This window comes from Limulus polyphemus, unplaced genomic scaffold (assembly GCF_000517525.1).
Source record: "Limulus polyphemus unplaced genomic scaffold, Limulus_polyphemus-2.1.2 Scaffold3970, whole genome shotgun sequence".
Lineage (NCBI taxonomy): Eukaryota > Metazoa > Arthropoda > Merostomata > Xiphosura > Limulidae > Limulus > Limulus polyphemus.
Genome location: NW_013669580.1, coordinates 10904 through 26231, shown reverse-complemented (window position 1 = coordinate 26231; position 15328 = coordinate 10904). Strand labels below are relative to the sequence as shown.

The window sequence follows — 15328 nt, the reverse complement described above, 5'->3', positions numbered from 1 at the left end:
GGGAATACAGTTTTCCACTGGTGGGCACATTCTCCATGTCGAAAAGTGGGTTTATACGGAGGCTCTAACTAGTAGAGGGAGACTGGATATCCACTTTTCATACATGAATTTGGTGTTCAACTCATTTGTGGAAGACGGAAACGAACATATACAAGGCCTTCGCATTTAGAGATGAGATCGCAGGAACTACTGGAAAAGTACTTGATGCCAATCTGTTGAAAGGGTCCAAAGTTCAAAGCCAAAGCCAGAACCCGAAGCACACGAGGTTCAATGGGAGGTTAATGCTGCTAAAATCATTTGCTCATTCAATATATCCAAGGCAAATGTTGTTGTAGCACCCAAGCGTAATATGTATGAAGGAAATGAACTGAATATTGAAACAAGGTTGTCATTTACATCCCCTCAAGGCACCATTATATACACCTGATCGACTTACAAGTTCTTAGTTGAATGAACAAGATCAAGTCGGAATTACTGCTAAATCACTAGCTATTAGCCAAGCACTGTCTCTGATCCACTGTAATCCTCCTGAAGCAAATACAAGCAGTGTAGGAGGTGAAACTACTACACTTTGTTCAGAAGCATTGTCAGAAAAGTTGGCATACTATCCAGAGAATACAAAAGATGAAATGCCCAGGGAGTGTGTGGAAAAGTTAATTGAGTCATACGAAATGGGAAAAAGAAACAAAAGTTGGAAAGAGTTCGTTGATAAAGCTCATCAAATTTTGATGAATTCAGTCCTTCTAGGAAATTGGCGAGATAGATTTCATGTCACCATTTCCAAGATAAAGGCATTCTTTTCGTTAACTCCAGCTTAATGAGGGTATTGATTGATAGTGATAGTACATTTCCTGAAGATGTAGCTGATGAAGCTGAATGTTCACATTTGCAGGAAGACATTTCTATATCTTCTGCGTCACTTATTGATTTAGATATGCAAACAGATTAACTTAGTCCTCATTAACAGCAAAATTTACATACACTGTATCTTTTTCATACTTCATGGATTTCAAGGATTTAAAAGGATTGGCTTTGATAAGAGAGAGGACATGAGGAAGAAAATAGATAGGAGGATAAGAATAAAGGTAAAAATTAGTCCAATCATGACTGAAGGCATCCACCTTCAAAGCCAAAGGATATGGAACTGGAGACCAGAAGAGAGGCAGTTTAGTATTGAGATTGGTAGTGAATGCATCCAGAAGAGAAGTAGCAAACAGGGTGCATAACCATGAAAACACTTGAGGAGCAAGAGACCACTCCATAGGTAGAATCTTCTCAGGATGCCATAACCTATCCACCAAGGGATTCAGAGCAGCTGGGATGTGACAAACAAGAAGACAAACTTGCTGAGACTGGGCCCAGAAAATGAGATCCAACATCTGAAAGCAAAACAAACAGGTGCCCCTTTGTCAATTGATGTAAGGGTCAATGGTCAAATTGTTGGAATGGATCATGACCAAATGGCCCCTTACAAAAGATAGGAAATAATCCAAGGCTTGATGAACTGCAAGAAGTTCCAAAAAGTTAATGTGGAGGGAAGATTCAGCTACTGTCCAAAAACCTGAGATCTTCTGAGAATCCAGATATGCTCCCCACCCTGTAAGAGAAGCATCTGTAAAAAGGTACAAATTGGGATGGAAAGGAGGCAGAGGAATGTCAGCCTAGGTGTTGTCTCTGGTGGGCCACTAGGTAAAGTCAACTCCTAGGGAAAGGGGTTGGTTCTTAAACAAGGGATCTCAAACAAGGTTCCATTGATCCTGCAGCACCCAATGAAGACAAGGCATGTGTGCACAACCCCAGTCTATGAGGGCATCCATGCAAGCCCAGGTCCCACAAAAAGATAGAACCTCGCAAGCAGGTAGAGAAGGAAAGGACCTGGCTTTGGAAACCAAGAGTTTCATTGACTTCAGATGAAAAGGAGAAGGCTGGGCCCTGCTAAGGTAGGTGTTGCAAAATACCCCCAAAATGGATACAATACTGCATGGGGGTAAGATAGGACTTCTCCAGCTTAACAAGCCATCCCACATAGAGCCACCTCCTAGAGGAGGAAATGGATAAGTTAGTGAGAGGATTGTTGGGTCAGAGCTAAAAGGAGACAGTCATACATATAATGATGGAACTACAAACCCTGTGTGTGAAGAAGGTGGGCAAAGACTGACCACACAACAGAAGACATATGGTGCCAATGTCAGACCACAAAGAACTGAAATGTTTGACCCTTGTGAACAAACCAAAGGTAATGTCTTAATGCAAGAGAGGTAGGGATAAGAAGGTAAGCATCTGATACATCAATCTTGGTCATCCAAAGGCCTGGAGTGAACTATCAACAAAAGGTTAGGAAAGACTTCATGGTGAACAGCAGGAAAGATTATGAAGCAGTTGAGACTGAAGAGATCAATGACAGGATGCCAATCACTGGGTTTTCTTGGGAACCATGAACAATTGGAAATTAAACCCTGGAGAAGTGTGAAATATTTTTTCAATAGTGTCCTTGTGCAAGAGATTGTGAAACACCTCCAAGAGATGCTAGCATGAAATGGGATCACAAGGAAGGGAGAAGAAAATGTGTCGTAAAGATAAAGGGTGCAGCTATTAAAGAAATATCCCTTCTGTTAGAACCTGAAGAAACCAAGGGTCCGCAGGGAACAGGCACCACTGGTGAAGAAACCTGGCTAATCATGCCACACAATGCCAGATCCTAAATGATAGTCACTGACAAAACTGAGGTGGGTAAACACGATGATGGTCAATTTGGTGACACACCCCAGGAACCAGGAAGGTGACACTTGTAGTGGAGAGAATGCAGGGGGGGCAAAACATGGGAATAGGAGTATAAGAGGTTTGGGAAAGACGAGAAATAGCCTCCATTCATGACTCCCAATTATCAGAAATAGACAGTCGAAAAAAAATGGGCAAGATGGAGGTCTTGCAAATAGAACAGGTAGACCCTCATGAAACGAGAGGGCATTCCTGCCAAAGAGATTTCAACAAGAAAGGAGTCATGCATGAAGGGATAAGACTGAGGCAGATAAACGCACCAACATGGAAAAGAAAAGAGTATATGTACCTCAGGGAAATGGTGGATAGCCTTGGAAAGGAGATGGATGGAAGAGAGGTAATAAGTAACATACCTGGGAAATCATGTCCAAAAAAAGCTGAAGAAGGACAAGGGAACTCCAAAGGGGTAGCATGGGACAGGGCAGCAAAGGCTGGAGGTAGTAAAAGGTTGGCCAAATCCTCTTTACCAGGATCAGATTTCCCCAGAAACAGGATATCCTGCTGAGGTTCCAGAGATGTAACAGGCCACAATATAGTTTACAACTCACAACACACCATATTCAAAGCCTTCTCCACAAAAAGTGTAGAGGCCGAAGCTACAGAAGTAGTAAGTGGTGGTAGATCAGTAGTGTCCGGATCCATAACAGAAGGCATTGTAGTAACATCATCTAGTAATGAAAAAGAAAAATATTCTACAAATAGTAAATAAGCAGCAAATAAATGCAAACTAAGAGTTGTCAAAACATTAAAATTAACTAAAAGTGAACATGAATATTGTAAGTACAGAGCAAAAATTGTGCACAACTGCACACTGGAATGTTAAAACAAGAAGTGATGGTATTGCTTTACAGGAAAGAGGGTGTCAGCTGCATTAGGATGGTGTGTCACACTCCTATTGGTGGACGGTTGTTGCATGTTTGAAAGCTACAGCACAGCTATACCACAAGAAGCTACATGAGAGTAGGTGGGAGTATCAGGCTAGAGGTGAGCAAAAATTGTGCATATCGAGAGCAGCACAACTTGAGAAAAGCTACAAGAAGCTACATGAGAGTAGGTGGGAGTATCAAGGATAGAGGTGAACAAAAATTGTGCATATAGAGGGCGGCACAACTTGAGAAAAACTATTATGTGAGAGGAGGTAAGATATCATATCGTAATTATATATCAGCATACATTTAATCTTTATTATTCAAAATTTTATGAAGATTATCCTGACTTAGGCCTTTTCCCATGTTACTGTTTAGAAATAATCATAATGATAAAATCCTCTATGGTAGGTTTAAATGACACCATTTGGCACAAGGGGCTAATGCTGAAACTTGCCAAAGTCATCAATTGCAAGAAAAACCTTTAAGCCTTTAAACAAAATGACAGGAATAAGAACTTTTCACGTATGTCTGGGGAAAGACATCAGTAAGAGCAGGAAAATATAAAATGGAGCCCCTCAAGGATTGGTCCTGGCACCAACCTTGTTCAACATTTATATTAGTGACATGCCTGCAACAAGATCCCTTAAGTTTGGATATGCAGACGACTTAGCCATTGCTTACCAATCCAACAACATGAATTGGATACCATACTTAGCAGACACTCAAGCTATTCAGACCTTCTTCTATAATTGGTACCTGAAAATGAACACCACAAAAACAGTGACGACAATATTTCACCTCAATAACCATCAAGCAAATCAAAACCTGCAAATACAGCTCAATAATGAACTACTCCCACCAGAGAAACACCCTAAATATCTCAGAGTAGTGCTTGACAGAACCTTAACATACAGACAACACCTAGAAAATACTGCACAAAAATTACAGAAGAGGAACTCACTGATCAGGAAGCTAGCCAGATCATCATGGGGAGAATATCAAATTGTGTTAAGAACATCTGCACTGGCCCTATGCTACAGCATAGCCGAGTATTGTGCCCCAGTGTGAAAATGCAGTGCCCACACAAGAAAAGCTGAATGAAACAATGCAAATTATATCCGGTGCCATCAAATCTACACCATCGACTTGGCTGCCAACAGAGAGGAGGCCACTCAAAAGCAGCACCAACGCATTAGAAACACAAATACTGACACACCCTTGAAGCAAATAATTGACAGAGCATGCACCACTTCAAGACTACAATCAAGAAAACCTTTCTATAAATCAAGGAAAGAAAACTTCAACATTAAGGAAGTTTGGAGAGAGGAATGGAGGGAGTGCCCTCCCAGGGGTGGAGACCTGGTGGGGGACCCCACTGAGCCACTGCCCAGTTTCTATCACCTAACCATAAAGCAATGGACACAGGCAAACAGGCTGAGGTCAGGACCATGGCAGAACAGCGGCCAACCTGCATCAATGGGGTTATCGTGAATCCCCTATATGCCCAGCATGTCAGGAATCCCCACAAGACACAGACCATCTTGTGTTGCACTGTCCGGTCACTGCGGTACTGGGGAAATATGGTACAATCTATGAAACGGGAAAGGCATTCATGACTGGATCATGAGTATGAATTTGGAGGTGTGAGAAACACCATACGCAACTACTAGTAGGCTTAAATACCTCAATTTTAAAGGCTTATGAAATATGTTTTCATAATCTAAAAAATAAAAGTAAATGCCTACTTCAGTCACAAGAACAGATAAATTCAAGGGTCAACCTGTAACACTGATGGTAACAGTAATAGTTCCAAAGTTTTTAATTTATGCTGTTAGTTACATGTTCAAAGATTTAAAATCATTATATAACATTTTTCAGTAACAAAATATAAGAATTTGACCTTTATTGAACTATCAAAAAAACAGAGAAATAAATGTGTTTTTTTGTAGCAAAGCCACATTGGTCTACCTGCTGTGTCCACAATGAGGAATCAAACCCTTGAAGTTTTAGAGATTACACAAATGAAAATTGACAATTTTCAGAGCAAGAAAAGTATTTTTAATCTTAATATGAAAATAACTTTGTACTTGGAGCAGTCAATACGGGGAAATTTTGAGCAAAAACTCTTCATTAAAAATTCAGATTTTTTGTCTACAAAAGACATAATATTTGCTGAAGGTATGCAACATTTCATGAAGATACACAAAACATAGTAGAAGTTATAGTAAGAAAACTTTAAAGATCATTTTGAGTTCACAAACCCAGCCAAACTGACCAAGCCCAAAGTGAGAGAGCTAAGCTGTGAATACAAGTAATTTGTAACTTCACTGTCAATATAAAAAAGAAAAGAACTTTTTTAGTCAATTTATTTCATGTTTTTCAAACATTATTTTGATTAATATCTTTTGTAAATAAGTACTTTTACTAAAAACTTATCTATGAATCTATGGAGTCCAGAGTCATTTTTCTTGTTGAGATTAAAAATACTATTCATCTGAAAACTGTGAAATTTTATTTGCATAATATCTAAAAACCCCTAAACGTCATGATAATACGTATGAAGCACATACATAATTTTATTGTAATTCCAAAACAATATGTTAAAACAACACTATTACTGTTTTTTAACAGTAGTCTACATTCTTAAAAGGTTTTAGTAAAATAAGCTTTTTTGTTCTTTATTGGGTTCAAATATTTGACTTGTACTGTCTATAGCAGCAACATCTTACTACAGTTCTAAGCTTTATTTCCAAGATTTCAATGTTCATATCTGTAATAACAGAATCACTGATACAGTCTAACAGAGTAATTGTTACTTAAATTATGGCTCTGTTCTTTAGTGTTTATATAATATCACTCAAAATTTTGAAATCAACAAACTTGATAAAAACAAATTCACCACAATGAAAAAATCAAAAGTGATCAAACACCATACATGTACAAGAAGGCTATTTTTATAGCATCATTTTGAATACATCATACAAAAAATGGTGATTAATTAAAGCAGACAAGTATCATATAATAGATGTGATCACAGAAGCTCGTGATACTTTTTCAGGAATGATTTTAGATATTACTTCAAAAGATAAATACCATAATGTATGATCTAAAAATGATGTCACTGTTTACATTAGATTTTGCTGTTTTCTGTATCTATAATACTGAAATGTGAGATAAAAATTTGTGAAGTTTATATTATATCGTTGTAAAAAAAATCAAATTGTTTTACAATATGAAAAAACCAAAAAAAAACTGGAGGCTAGATACACTTTAAATATATACTATTACACTTAGCTGTTAACATAAACAATAGAACTTCTTACCTTCCATGTTTCTCACTTGTAAAACATGTCAGGTTCTGATATAACTATTACACTTAGCTGTTAACATAAACAATAGAACTTCTTACCTTCCATGTTTCTCACTTGTAAAACATGCCATGTTCTCATGTTTGAATGAAGACGAATGTCTACATAAAGAAAAAATAAGTTTCTATTAACTACTAAACAAAGTTTTATTAAGATTTTAACTAGGGCATAACGTTGTAAAATAAAAAACAACAACATTATACAGAAATACCTCTTTTTAGTGTAAAATTCCAGCATTTAGTTATTCCATTGAGGCTCTCAAAACAGCTTTTCCCTTAAACTCACAGACTTATTTAATACAATCTGTAATACATAAAATCTTCAAGTATTCTGAACACAACATTCTTGCTGTATGTGCATGTGAGGTGATTTCAATATGTAGTTGTTACCCTACAAAAAATATAAGGTGTATCAAGTGTGTAATAGACATCATATTACCAAGAGTATTAGTACAATACACTTGTGTGTGTGTAGCTGCGGGCCTTCCCCAACCAAACTTGCATATGGACTTCCTGGTGCACCACTACAAAGTATTTATAAAGGTTAACATCTGCTATAGCCATTCAGTTATCCTCAAGATGCCATGAAAAAAGAAGCTTATAAGCATTCAAAGAGGAAAGGTTACTGGACAATGTACAGTTTGGTTAAGTAAATGATAGATTTCTACCCATTAATCTAACATATTGTGGATATACAAATGTGGAGAATCAGATCAAACATTCCTTAATTCACACAAGCTTGGAAGACGCATACATTGTAGCAAAGATCTTGGACAGACCAAAGGTCCAACTGAACCATACTGGAATGTTTCGTACAAAATAAAATATCATTATACTTGGAGCATACTTGCACAGGGCATCAGTGGTCCTATTACGTCAGATATGTACCAATGGTTGATTGTTAATACATGTAACAGAATAGAGACTAACTATTTCTAAAGGTGGTTCCCCTCTCTATTCAAGTGAAGCTCTAGTGGCAATACACATCATCTCACGTTTCTCAAGATATACTTCCAATATTTTTAATAATATTGTGTAAATATACAGTGTTTAAGATTACAAAAGCTTTCTAACAAAAAGAAAAAACTATCAACTATCTATAAGCTAAGCCTGAATATTCCTGTCACAGGCAAGAATTGAGGAGTTTGGATATAACTAAAAAAATCCATTTTTTTTTCACAGGTTTTAATGAAGCTCTCATAAAAAGATCTTGCAGGACCATTTGTTTGCAGTGTAAAAACCTACAAAAAATATAGGTTAACATTTTCCTAAATTCAAACGTATTTCCAATCATACTTACCTCCTCTCACACTGATAGCCATTACTCGACTGCCAGAGTTTCATCTTTGCCCATCTAAGCAATGGTCTAATTTTTTTTTGCTTGCTCCAGTTTTTATACCCCACTCAATTGCCCTTGGTGATATATGTTTCATGATACTCTCTACTTACCTCAATGAGCCCTCCATCCTGTTACTGTATATAAACACCTCTTTCAGATAATTTTATCACTTTTTTCAAGACTGACTCCATCCCAGTTTCTAACACTGGCTCTTAGTGGAGAGGAAGGGCAGGAGCGTGTTAGCAGAGGTCAGTATTATTGGAAATAATTTTCAATTTAGGAAAATGTTAACTTCCATAACATCCATACCTCCACTCCTATTTATAGCTAGAATCCCACATTGAGAAGGTGGAGGGGCTGGTGAGGGCATTATTCTTACAGAAAACGTCTGCATAGATCATAAGTGTACCAAGATAAGAGTGGTACCTGATTGGGGGAGCTGCACTACATCCAGAACAGGTATGCTATTCACCCTTAATTTAGGTCCTGTATCAAGGGTGGAATTGTACATGATTAATCATCATTATAGGACAGCCCCAACCAGATAGCTGAGGTTCCACTACTCGGGGTTGGAATTATGAGGTTTTGGTCACTTTATCCAATATTGGTGGCTAGGGCTATTGGACCGCAACATTATATATAAATATACTTTTGATTAGATCCCAACCTGTAGTCATAGTGTGATGAGTTCCAAACCACCAGAATCAAGACAAGAAAATAAGCAACATCAAAGCAGACAAACCTTCTCATCCACCTGAAGAAGTGTGAAAGGTAACACCCTGGGCTTGGAATGACAGGATCATAAATGCCATACTCAACCAAAGGAACAGAACTCATCCAGTCTGGAATTATGAACATTCATCCTTGATCTCCAACCGAGTGAGCAAGGAGTCTTCCACTTGCCCCAAGAATTATGGGGAGGACTTGGAACAACCATGCTCAACCAAGGACCCAGGATGGGACCACTCCACGTCTGGAAATACGAAGGGATAGTGGATCTACTTCTATGAACAATATACTGAACTGATATTGATCAAAAAGAAGGGCCATGCACACCCTAATCAGATAGCTGAGCATCAAATCTGAATCAGTATTACAAGTAGCCTCCCGCTTAGGCTGGCCCACTCCTACCGATATCTTGGAAAAAAACGTCAACGAACCCAGGTAGGAGAGCCCCCAACTTCGTCCTCTTCTCCAAAAGTGGAGGAATTCACTCTAACACTCTGGAGGGAAAAGCCTCTGTCAACCACCCCAGTGACTGGAAACTGGGTGTGGTAATGTCTCCCTAGCTCCACTAGTAGAATCTGGAGGGTAATGCGCATTGGGGAGTTCTGAGGAACAGTGCTCTGGAAACAGAGCAATAGGTGAACCAAGTTCCTTAAATGTTTAAAAGCAAACCAATCCTGAGTTATTCAATCCAATGATCAGCAAGGAAGGGCAGGATCCCCTTTAGCTTTACTCACGATACTCCATGAGTGGCAGTCCAGCACAGTATGGTAATACCACCTGGTGAGTTACTAGGTGGTCTTATGGAACACCTCATTTCTCTAGAGCCCATTGCAATCAGTATTAAGTACAGTGAAAATTGGTTGATAGTGCAGAATTGGATTGATAAACGAGAAACTACCAGATTGTGTCAATAATGTGAAGGAAGAGTATTGGGAGAAGTCCATATACCAGCCTGTATGATGCCCTCCAGCAGACTCAAAAGTATGTAGTTGCAAGAATCGAATGGTAGTCGACATGGCCACCATAAACAGTGGCGATTCTGGAAAATGCAAAAACCTCTGTCAAAAAACGAGTTATTGTTGACACTATTGATTGAAAAGGGTTCAACCTCCTCTCAATACAACATTGCTGATATGCATGTCAGTACCTTTGAGAAAATTGACTTTTGGACTAAGCAGAAACTGAGCCAAATATATGTCAACCTTAGAAATTAAACCCCAATGCTGTGTGAAAGACAGTATAATCTCTATCCTAGAAGCTTGAGCTTCTGGATAGCTGGGTGTACCATATATGATCATGGCTGCCTCTACATAGAGAGCCTAAAAAGAAGTGGAAGAGTTGGATACACAGGAAGAGAGTCCAGGAGCAGAAACCTGGGTGTAGCCACCAATCTGGGATGCTCAACAGGATCTAACAATAGATTGGACAAATAATGTTTCATACCCTGGGTAACATATGAAGTGGAGAGAAGGTTGAGAGTGGTAATCTCGTCCTATCCAGATGGAAAGCATCTGTTGCCAAGGCCCAAAGATGAGGTACTGGAGGCCAGATTGCCAGTAGATGGGTGATCCAATGAGAGGCCAACCCACTAATTAGAGTTGCAAACTGAGATGCAATCCAACTGAACCTTGAGATGCAACATCTATTCTGTTGGGAGAATCTGATTGGTTTGAGACAAAGGGCCTGCTACCACAGGCAACACCTGTGGAATATGGCAAGCTAGAAGGGTGATAAGATAAGACTAGTCCCGAGAAAGGGGTTCTAAATTCAAAAATAAGGAGCCCTAGACCATATGCCTCCTTTACAAGAAACATAAGACACTACCGCTGAATAGTCAGAGTGAAACCTGACAATTTATCCCTTAAGAAGAGCAAGAAGTATGAAAACACTGTGTAGGGAATCCTCATTATCTGTGCATACTCTGGAATTCCAGACTGTTGGTATATGTACCTCATCCCTGAATCAAGGCATTCATGAAGAAATGAAACTCTGGACAAGGTGGCAGTACAGGAACTAAATTTATAGTAGCATTCCGACTTAACCTCTCGATATCTAAGAATGATCCTGACTAAGGAAACTGTGGAAACCAGGAAATAGATGTGTATGATCCCTGGTCACTTAAAGGCCAATAAAAGGATCGCCTGTGTTCTCGTCCTAAAGGCACAAAGGATTTGAGTGATGCGCACATTCCCAGAAGAGAACCAGCTGTGCAGTGGGAGAAGGAGAGGTAAGTAAGAGTGTGGCATCCTATTCTAGAGTGTTGAGCAAGATGGGAGACAGCTGAGCCAGACTGAGAGATCAGATGAAAAATAAAAAATACCCAGACTGATGACATATTGAATTGGAGCAAGAATAGATGAGCCAGGCTTTCTTAAATGTCCATTTTTCAACTGGAAAATGTTGAAAAAAAAATTATTTGTGACTTGTACAGTTTTTGAAAATATAACTACTGAAGAATCTAGCACTCGGGTTACATTCTATCATATTTTTCCACCTTCATGAAGATCACTACTGTTTTTCACGTGTTCTCCTTTACCAGATTATATTGTACCTAGCATAAAAAGAATTAACTGTAGGAGTGTCAACAGGATAAAACAAAGCTAAGAAAAAACTAGGTAGGGGAAAAAATGGATAGGATTAACAGAGATGTAATTGACATAAATCAGGAAGAAATCTGCTTGAGGGTAAGCTAAGGCAAAAAAGAATTAAAGCCTGTATAGGGTGAGGCTTGCAAGTACCCACTCTCAAAAAGAGGCAAAAAAATCATCATTGAACAATGTCACAAGAAGGCAAATATACAGAGAACCGTTTAAAAAAAACTGGCAAAATCTAGGTAATCTGAAAATGGGTTCAACCTTTATAGGAGGAAGGCGAACAATATTGGGAGCAGGTAAGGTGGACACAGGCCCTCACAAACAAAGTTAATGGTAAAAAGTATAAATTATAAGTTAAACAAAATTAATGGTAAGAAGTATAAACTATAAAGAAAGATGAAAATGAAATAGTTGATACAGTGGAAATGTTAAGGTAAATAAACATATGGATATGATGGTATGTGTTGAAGAAAATATATTTAACCTAAATATATAAATAGAACCATGGGTAAACCAAAAATAACAGACACTTATTATTCCTAATCGAACAAGAAATTATCGATTAACCCAGGAGTAGAACTACAAGTAAACCGAAAATAAACACCTGTGAAGCCTAATTGAACAATACATAACAAAGAATATCACTAAGCACTAAAAAAAAAACTTAATCGAACAATAAGTATGTACAATATCGGGATAAGCTTCTGTGGATGCAAGCTCAAGGTTTCCACACAAACCAAGTGAACAGGAAGAGGATAAAAGAAAAAATAATAATGAAAATGAAATAGATGTGATTGTATAAAATTAAGGATGTGTGTAGTAACAATAACATATGTATAAGACATGATGTATGGAAGAAAAACATTACATTGTTAAACTAACGATAGATATACCAGTAAGATGAATTACAGGTATATCCTAAAATAACAAAGACCATGGTAAGCCTAAGTGAATGGTATAGTAGAAAAGATACAACTAAGACTAATGATTAACCTGAACTGGACTACGAGTTTTAACCAATCTAACAAAACTTATGTTATGGAACCCAAATTAGGACAGATAACAATATTAACAATAGAATTATTAAAAAACCATAACAGTATAACGTCTTATCTTTCAAAAGTCAGTGGACTGTATTTGAAATGTGTGGTCTCCCAAACTTGAGGCGAGGCCCGAAAAAAAGTCAGTTCATTGGACAATCAGTTTCCAAATGAAGTAAAACCATGGAGTACCACAATCTGAAGCCTGTATAAATGTGCTAATAGAACATATAACCTCTGAAGTGCTAACATAGAATTCATAATGCCAAATGAATAACCAAACACAACTGTGTTTGGTAGAAACAAATAAAATAAAGTTCTGTAACTGGGTAGAATATAAAATAATTCCACTTCGGAATAATTCAACAAGTTACAAATATCACTATTGTACAATAAAGAGTAAACTTGTTGAGAGGAATCAATACAAAGATATGGATTGTCCCATGATGATTTGCATGAGACACACATTGGAATCAGTCAATTCCAAATGAGGGGAGATAAAAGGCTTGTGGTATGCATAAAAAATGTCTGCATATAGAGGGCAGCACTGAATGAGAATAGCTATTTATGTGAGAGGAGATAATGTACCATATCACAATCTATAATTTTGCTTTATTTTTTCATCTGTTAAAAAAACAACTCAACAACCTTCAAACTACAACCTAACTGAAGAGGATAAATCAATGAGTTTTGTGCTAGTAATGTAACACTGATGGGATAAAGTAATGCAAAACAATTTCAATCTATAGTTGGTACTACAGATATTGACTATATACTTAACATGTGTAGTACATCATGAAACTGATACAGCCACCAGGTCACTGCAAAAATATGTGCCAATAATTACTGATTTGCATGTCTGCCCCAGGCAATCAGGAATGTTTTTGTCCATTTTTATTAATTATTTTATCTAAGATTTACATTTCTGATTACCAAAGATTTTCTCCTGGGTGCAAAATATACACTTATAGCAGAAGATGGCACAATTTTAGGTTGGTTTCTCTGGTAGTTAACTGAGGTTATGGACAGACACTTTCACTAGGCCAAAACAGAGAAAAAAACTGTTACAACACAAGTAGAATTCTGAGCAAGATCTAAGTATGCTTAAACTATATTAAATTCTAAACTCTAAAATAATATTCCAAAATGCCATGCCATCCATTTCTTATAATTAGTTCCATCAAGTACTATCTACACATATAACCAACATTATAAACCACTTGTACAATTCATTCATAGACTTTATTGGGCATGCTACATTAGACAGAATGGGACTACTTCACTGGACCATGTACCTTTCCCAAGAAAAAAAGGTTAATGCAGTTCGAGATTAGGCACATCTGGTTTATTAGAATTTGTAATTAAGTGCAAAAACCTGTACAAACATTTTGAAAAATTGCATGAGTAAAGATATGCTTATATGATAAGCTACAGTAGGTCATATTTTATGCCTACATAATTCATAATTCTTTTAGGCAGGATTAGAGTAAATTAATCTATGAGACATTTGTTTTCCTTTTTATTAGCTATATTTTTGTGTTCCAGCAATACCAAGCGTAGGATGCTCGTATACCCAATTAGATTTTATTAGTCATCAGGATCTCCTCCAGCCTACCCTCAAACTGAAATTCTTTTAGACAGGATTAGAATAAATTAATCTACGAGACCTTGGGCATAGTCAAATATATCAATCAAAAGGATTAGACCTCCTGAGTCGGAAGCTGTAATTAGATCTCAAATTGGTCAAGAGATGACAAAACTAGGAGCTATAAGTTTGTACTTGAAAAAACAAACCCCAAAAAAAAAAGCTGTTCTATAAGCTGCTCATCCATGGCTAAAAAAAAAGCCTTGTTTTAGAACAAAATTACCATGTCAAAGATAAAAAGAATTCAGAGAAAAAATTTAACAGCAAGAAAAAAAAAGTTTTTTTACCTAATACATTAATGGTGATCTTTCAAGCCCAAAAATAATGTACTTATTTTTGAAGTGCCATTTTCAACACCTCAAACATGCCTTTTGTTCACCTAGAGTAGACATTAAACATTTGAATTTTTGGCTAAATAAAATATAACACTGTCTATGGAAATTACATTTTTGATCATTAATAATTAAATTTTGTATTTTATGATTTAGTTCTAAGTTGTGATAGGAAATAATTTTGAATTAAAGCAACCCTGGCTAAACTACAGTTGATGTTAAGGTTAGCCTAGTAAAACATTTATGTCTTGGTAATTTCTATTCTTTCATATTCCTTAAGATTAATATGTATGACCTGAAGTATAGTAATGTCTAATTTTACATACAATTACAACCTCTGTCAAGAAAATCTTTTGCTAATTTACTTACATAATAACTCCAATAGAGGGACAATTCTTTGCATTTCTGATACATCCTGAAATGTAAAAAAAAATTGTGTATATTATTTTAGGTACCTAAATTGTATACTTCTCAACACAGAAACACTTATGAACTAAGAGAATTTAAATATAAATGACGTTATAAAAGTGCATCTGGGTAAAACTTGTGTAAACTTTTAAATACATGAACAATTGATCCAAACTTTCACTGGATTTTCATTTAAAAAATTTTTAATAGTAAACTTACTAGAATTT

At 36.9% G+C, this 15328-nt stretch overlaps 1 protein-coding gene across 1 annotated transcript in view; it reads right to left on the bottom strand.

Annotated features, from left to right (window-relative positions):
- The window catches only part of LOC106470372 (centromere protein N-like), a 37304-nt gene that overhangs the window by 18396 nt on the left and 3580 nt on the right, over positions 1–15328 (bottom strand). The window contains exons 2-3 of the mRNA XM_013930921.2: positions 15063–15108; positions 7057–7116 (exon numbers count right to left, since the gene is read on the bottom strand). Coding sequence (XP_013786375.1) covers positions 7057–7116; positions 15063–15108 — 106 coding nt within the window. The remainder of the gene's footprint in view (positions 1–7056; positions 7117–15062; positions 15109–15328) is intronic.